Source organism: Netta rufina, assembly GCF_964035555.1.
Source record: "Netta rufina genome assembly, chromosome: 18".
Lineage (NCBI taxonomy): Eukaryota > Metazoa > Chordata > Aves > Anseriformes > Anatidae > Netta > Netta rufina.
Genome location: NC_140142.1, coordinates 4858980 through 4866373, shown reverse-complemented (window position 1 = coordinate 4866373; position 7394 = coordinate 4858980). Strand labels below are relative to the sequence as shown.

General features: G+C 52.0%; 1 protein-coding gene across 1 annotated transcript; it reads left to right on the top strand.

The window, feature by feature from the left end:
* Positions 1 to 5964: 5964 nt before the first annotated feature.
* On the top strand, positions 5965 to 6900 carry LOC311216314 (olfactory receptor 14C36-like; the record flags this gene model as incomplete). The annotated part of the gene is made up of 1 exon (XM_084297859.1): positions 5965 to 6900. The coding sequence occupies one exon, from the start codon at positions 5965 to 5967 to the stop codon at positions 6898 to 6900; it is 936 nt and encodes a 311-aa protein (XP_084153985.1).
* Positions 6901 to 7394: the final 494 nt, after the last annotated feature.

The following is a 7394-nucleotide window of genomic DNA, read 5'->3' as shown; positions in this document are numbered from 1 at the left end:
AAAATCTACCTCCATCCTAGAGGCATGGATACATGAAGTGCAAGGAAAAACATTCACAAAAAGTGGTTTGTCTGAGAAAATTGCTGCTCCTGTTTCTAGTGGGCAGTCCTCCAAACAGAGTAATGAATACTATGAGCGGGACTAGAGGGGTTCTACCTCCGTCTGGGGGGAGGAAGGAGGCAACTGAGTGTATTGGACTTTGAGGATTACTCGCTTGGCACATCAGACCCACAGCAGGTGTTAGGTTTTAAAGGACACCAATGCACAGTGTAGTGTAATGCCATCGAGCTAAAAGGGCCAGAACCCAATTGTATTTCTGGAATGATGGGAGAATCCCAGCAGTTAACTGTATTGGAGGCTGATGTGAGTCTAATGGGAAAGAGTGGCAAAAGCAACCCCTTGAGACTGGCCCAGAAGCTCTGTGCATCCTTAGTATAGACTCCTTCAGGAAAGGGTACTTCAAAGATCCAAAGGCTTACCTTTAAACAGTTGTCTACCTTGCCCACTCTCTCACAGGGCCCTTCTGCTCTGGAGGTGCTGATGGCCAATGAGCAGCAGGTGCCAATCGCTACCACAACAGTGCACCTGAGGCAGTATTGCACTGACAGAGACTCCCTGATTCCCCTGCATGACCTGGTTCATTGACTGGAGAGCCAAGGAGTGATCAGCAAGGCTCTCTCATCCTTTAATAGTCCCGTATGGACAGTGCAAAATTCTAATGGGGAGTGGAAGATAATGGTGGACGTCTGTGGACTGAATGAAGTCCCACCACCTCTGATTTTGACATAAAAAAAAGTAAGGTCAAAGGACCTACACAGGAGATCCTGAGGCAGGCTGGCCAGGTTCAGGGGGACCCCTGCTTGAGGACGGGCTGGGTATCGGTCAGTGTGTGGTGAGCAATTGCACTGTGCATCGCTTGATTTACTAAACTACATTATCATCATCATCATCAGCAGCAGCAGCAACATCTCTTCCTTTCTTTTGCTGTCAAAAAGTCGTTATCTCAACACATGATCATTTCGGGGGTGAGGATGAGCAACGTGGTGCTGAGCTTTCTGCCAGGATAAAGCACAACATGCTTGACAACCAGAGTCCAACAGCACAAATCACACTTTAAAAAATCAGTCTCTGACATCTACAGAGAGAAGCCTTCCTCTGAGACCAGGCCTGGCTCTGCAGGGGCAGTGCCCGTGTGCAGGGGTGTAGAGGAAAAGAGTCCCATCCCAGCAGCACGGCCAGGGAGCACCAGCGCTTGGGGCATGCAGAGCTGCTCTCTTGCCACTGCCGCCCTGTCCTGCTGGGCCCTGCTGGTGGGGTCAGGCCCAGCTGCTCCTGGAGCTTAGTGCCAGTGGTGCTGTGGGGCTGTGCTGGGACTGCAGGCAGGGACAGGCAGTGGGCACGGCGGTGGCACAGCTGGCCTCCACTGCAGCACTTCCATCCTAAGGGGGGATCTCCTCCAAGGTGGACTGAGCAGAGCTCAAGTGCTCAATCTGGTTTGAGCAGACAGAGGAGATTTGTGCAGCCCCAGGGCACACAAAAGCCCCATCAAAGGAGCCTGGGGAGTGATTCCTTGCAGCCCTGGGGCAATGGCAGTGACCCCATGAGCTGGGTCTGCCTCCCAGCCTGCCCAGCACAGCCCTGCAGAGTGCCCCCATGCCCCAGGCACCACAGCCCCCTCGCTCTGCAGAGCAGCACCGCCAGCTGGGGCTGGGGCTGGGGCTGGGGCACTGGGGCTTGGAGGCCACTTCTCCTGAGTGTCTTCTAAGCCAATTACAGGCTCATGGCTTCTGGATACAAACATGATCCTCACTGTGCACAAGGAGCTGACAGACCGCCAACATGGAATGGTGCTAGAACATTGCCTGCAAGGTCCCTCTTGCCCTAGCATCTCCCACGACTGGCACGGAACTGGCTCCTGAGTGTCAGAGAGGCTGGGAGCCCAGCAGGTGTGCCATGAGCTTGGAGGATCACAACCAGATCACTTCTACCTGGGCAGGTCCTGGCTCAAAAAGGGGGTGTTTTGTAGGTGTGGTATTATTTGCTCAGTGGTGCGTCAGAAACACTAAGTCCAGCAGGAAGCAAATGGCTGTTAAATGGCCTGTGAGGTGACTGCTTTCTGAAGTAGCTGACAGGTCACCCTTGACTCCTGGCTGGGATCTGTGCCTTTAGGCTCACATCTGCCAGTGTCCATGGTAGGGCAGCAGAAGGCACTTGCTGTGCATGTAGTTTCTGAGATCGGCTCTTTCTAAGTACCTGGTAGGCCCCATAGAGGAAGAGGTCTTGGGTAGGGGTTGTCATGTCAGAGGTGTCAGCTTTTGCCTGAAGTAATCCCTTAGGACTGCTTTCAGTTTTCTACACAGAGGGGGCCACTGCCTCCAAGACGCTTGGGGCAAGTTGAACCATGCATGAGGGTTTGGAAAAAGGTAGCCTGGGTGCACAGAAGCCATTCCATATCCAAAAGTTGGAGGCAGGAAACAAAATTTTGGGGTGGTACAAGAGCTGCTGGGCACATTGTGCAGGGTTCACCTACAGCCTTTGTGTTCTTTTCCATCCTGACTTAGGTGCCACGTCAGTCTCAAGAAAGGAGTAGCCAACGGATATGAGAAAGATACTCTGAGATCATGAAAACCGTAAGAAAGCTGCCCCTAGGAAGATGACTGATATGGGGAAGTCAGGAGAAGCCTGGCCAGGAGAGATGTGAGATTTGAGGGAGGGAAGGGGTCAGCAGAAATGAATGATTTCTGTGATGTTAGAACATTCAGGCAATGTTGATTTTGCTGTAACGCTGGCTTAAAATAGTCATGTAAAGCCCTTCCCCTATTTTAACCAGTGACATTAATCCCCAAACCTAAATGCTACTCCACACCCTGACAGGAATACACTGTTCTTATGCCTGACCTCAAAGTATCCCTTCAAGCCAAAACACAGCCCATAGCCGCTTTCCTTTATCTTTAATCTCTTGCTCACTCTGATCTGATCAGCTTGTGGACCACAAGGAGGAGATGGGCGGGGATGATCAGAGGAGCTCAGCTCTGCCTCATCATCTCCTGCCCCAGCAGCAGGATTGTGACTGTGGCAGTGACTGGGAGGTCACTGCTGTCTCTGCACTTGATAGGGCAGCAGCAGGAACCTGTCACGCAAAGGGACTGTGAGGTCACTTGTGTCTGGAGGAGGCAAGTCACCCTTGCCTTCTCCCTGGGATCTGCACTTTTGGGCTGACATCTGGCAGTGGCCCTGCTAGGCCAGCAGAAGGCTCTTGCCTGGCATGCTGACTGGGGGATCCCCTCTGCCTCCAGACCCAGGAGGACCCAGGCAGAAAGAAGCCCCCAACATGGGTTGTCCTGTCCCTTCTGCTTGAGTCCATGACTGGGCAGCAGCAGGCACAAGGCTTGGCTGTGTGTAGCCAAGAAGCTGCAAGGCCAGCAGCAGGCCCCTGGCTTGGAAGCTGCTGCTGAGGTGACTTGTGTCTGGTTGGCTGAGAGGCCGCAAGGAGCCTACTGGGTTGGGATGCCTACTTCAGGAGTGGTTTCCACCCTGATGGAGCTTCCTTTGGTAGTAGGAAAGAGCAGGAGAGAAAAAAGTGCCACAAATTTCACCATGGATGGTTGGCACTGGCTACAAGGAGGAAGAAATATCCAGGGGAAGAACTGGTCTTGCTGCTAGAGTCTGAGGCAAAGAAGGCATTAAGTACTTCAGCCTTTACCTTATCTCTAGATCATTACCAGATTTCCCCCACATCCAATAAAGGATGACGATTTTCCCTAATCCTCCTTTATTTAAAGTATTTATATAAGCAGTTTTTTATTGTCTTTGACATTAATATAAAGATGGAGCTCCAGCTGGGCTTTGGCCCTTCTAATTTTGACCTGCACAGCCCCATAACATTCAGGACACAGCTCCAGACAAACTGACAGCATGCATGAGAAGGAAGCGCAGCAAATGTGGGTCCTGGCAGCCTTCCATCCCCTACCCTTCTCTGATTCTGTGCTGCAATTCCATTCAACTGATTACAGCTGTGTTATCCAAACTTTCCTGCAGCTCTTGATGCTGCTGTCTTCTCAGAGATAGCACAATCACAGGAAGGCTGAGCTGTCTGCCTGCAGACATGAAGAGCTGACAGAATGGAGAATGGGTGTGGGCGAACCACGAGAAGCTGCAGGATTTTGCATACAGAGATCTCTTGACATTTAGAAGGAGAAGAACCCAGTACTGCACCAGAGGAAGAGTAACCCACACATCAGGGCAGCCTGGGACCCTGCTGAGTGAGCAGTGGCCAGGAGGAGGAGGGCCTGGGAACCACAAGGGATGCCATACGAGCAGTGGTGCCTGCTCACCAGGAGCCAGGCCAGCTTCCTACAGAGATGCCTTATGAGATATTTGTGTCCATAGCTATGGCTGTCGTCTCTGCCACTAAAGCTTTTGAGGAGAAAGCTAATCACTAAAGCAACAGAGCCTAATTAACTTCTTGCCCACCCATGAAGCAGGCAGGGGTCATACCATTCTCCTGCACTTGGCAATGCACATCCCCATCTTCCAGTGTCCCAGGAAAAACCCTAAGCAAGGTGTGAAGGGAAAGAATCTCCCTTCCTTGAGTAGGGAGTCAAGCCCTGACCCTTGTGCTTGGTGAAACACATCCAGTTTTCCTACACATCAGTGTCACCTTCACACAGGTTTTGTCTCTTTGTCCTCACTGCCTCCAGGGTTCTGCTCTAACGAGCTCCAAGGGAGGCTGTGTCAGTGCTGGCCCTCAGGGGGACACTGCAGGAAACTTGCCTCTGACTTGGACTTCTGGAGAGATGTCTTCAGTTGCCTCTGAGTGCCTGAGGTTCGTGGGCTCATCAGCAAAGCCCCCAGAGGGGTGATTGCAGTGCCTTGGTCTGGTGCTGTGCTGCTGAGCTGGGCCGGGCTCGTGGGACAGAGAGAGCTCGTGGCAAGAGGGCCGTGGTGCAGAGAGACAGCTGTGGCCAGGAGCAGCTCCTCTGCACAGCGCAGCAGGGCTGGGGGCACTGCCTGCAGAGACACAGTGCTTAAAGGCAGGCAGAAGTGGCAGGATGCACAGAGCTCACTGGGGGAGAACATTTCCCAGCCCTGAACCCGGTAAGTCTCTGGCTGGAGGGCAATGCAGCTGCAGTCCCTGGAGGAAGGAGAAGCCGGGGGTGCAGGCAGGGGTGTGCAGGGCTGCGGTGCAGAGCAGGGTCCCTGCTGTGCCCCAGGGGCTGTGTGCCAGGGCAGGGCCTTTGCTGCTTGCCAGGCTCAGCACTCAGCCTGCCTGGGGAGCTGCCCAGGGGCTTGGGCAGAAGAAGGGCAGAGCAGGAGCTGCCTGCAAAGAGAAGGCAATTTCTGCACTCTCTGCCTGCCTCTTCCTGCTCTGATTGTGGGGTAGGCTCTATATTAACAGGGTAGTGGGGCAGCCTCTATGTTATCGGCGTAGTTGGATTTGCACTGGTGACTGAGCTTCCTATTCCATTGAATTGAGACACAAACAAGTTAGTGATGCACCTGAGAATATCCCTTCTCTTCTCTCTGCTTACACACTGTACCAGGGCTTTTCTGAGCTGTTCTTTAGGACTTGCAGGCAAGGGGATGTGGTTTTTCAGCACAACCTCTGTGTGCATCCATCCCGCAGGTGAGTGCTGCAAGCAGCCAGCAGCTGGGCACCAGGGAATGGACAGAGCAGCCCTCCTGGATGTGCCCTCTGGTTTAGGTGTGCCTCCACAGCAATGACATTAACCATTTCACTAGATTAGAGATGTCCCACTGGGGACTGATGAGCAGAAGTGGTTGCTGTGTACAGGACGCTCAGCAAGCAGAAAGCAGGACTCCAGACAAGGAGATAGACAAAGGTCCTCTTGGAAACGGGTAATGTAAGGCTTTTACTGGGAATTTTAGTCAGAGACTTTACTCATAAGAGTTTATACTTTATATTTTCTTTCATTTCGCAGGCTCTATGTCCAAAGTCAGCAAATGCCCAACATCAGCTCTGTGAGCGAGTTCCTCCTGCTGGCATTCGCAGACACGCGCGAGCTGCAGCTCCTGCACTTCACGCTCTTCCTGGGCATCTACCTGGCTGCCCTCCTGGGCAACGGCCTCATCCTCAGCGCCGTAGCCTGCCACCATCGCCTCCACACCCCCATGTACTTCTTCCTCCTCAACCTCGCCCTCCTCGACCTGGGATCCATCTCCACCACTCTGCCCAAAGCCATGGCCAATGCCCTCTGGGACAACAGGGCCATCTCCTATCAAGGGTGTGCTGCCCAACTCTTTCTCTTTGCTTTCTTGGTTGGAGCAGAGTATTCCCTTCTCACTGTCATGGCCTACGACCGCTACGTTGCCATCTGCAAGCCCCTGCACTATGGGAGCCTCGTGGGCAGCAGAGCTTGTGCCCAGATGGCAGCAGCTGCCTGGGGCAGTGGCTTTCTCAATGCTGCCCTGCACACGGCCAACACATTTTCCCTGCCCTTCTGCCAAGGCAATGCTGTGGACCAGTTCTTCTGTGAAATCCCCCAGATCCTCAAGCTCTCCTGCTCAGATGCCTATCTCAGGGAAGTTGGGGCACTTGTGTTTAGTGTTTCTTTAGTCTTTGGTTGTTTTGTTTTCATAGTGCTGTCCTATGTGCAGATCTTCAGGGCTGTGCTGAGGATGCCCTCTTCTCAGGGCCGGCACAAAGCCTTTTCCATGTGCCTCCCTCACCTGGCTGTGGTCTCCCTCTTTGTCAGCACTGCCATGTTTGCCTATCTGAAGCCCCCCTCCCTCTCTTCCCCATCCATGGATCTTATTGTGTCAGTTCTCTACTCAGTTGTTCCTTCATCAGTGAACCCCCTCATCTACAGCATGAGGAACCAGGAGTTCAAGGATGCAGTAAGGAAACTGTTTGGATACATGCTTCTTTGCAATCAATAATGTTTGTGAGTTCCATAATTATTTCAGGAACTGTGAGGAAAATTTTTGTTACTATATTTCTCTATAAATATTTTCTACATTTTTTTTCTTTTGATTTAAATTACGTTATCCTTAACCTGCTACCTGATTTTCTTATTTCTATTTTTTCATTTATAGTGACCCAGTCATCTAATTATTGAAAGAAGCAGGTTATGTAGAGAAACATAATAAATTAAAAACAAAAACAAAACAAAACAAAAAAAAAAACATCAGAACTACATTGTTATCTGCTGCCATCTCTTTCCATCCCCTCTGGAGCTGGGGGAGCAGCCCCAGCACACAGGAGGGGCTCAGGGCCAAGAGCCCAGCTGCTACATGGAGTTTGGGTGGGGGCTGCTGCTTCTCTGGAGCCATGGCCATGGCCAGCAGCAGGACGTGGCCTTGTCACTGCTGCTCTCTTTTGTCTTTCAGTGTGTTCTCCTGTGCTCTTTTATTCGGATAAGCTGTCAGATCTC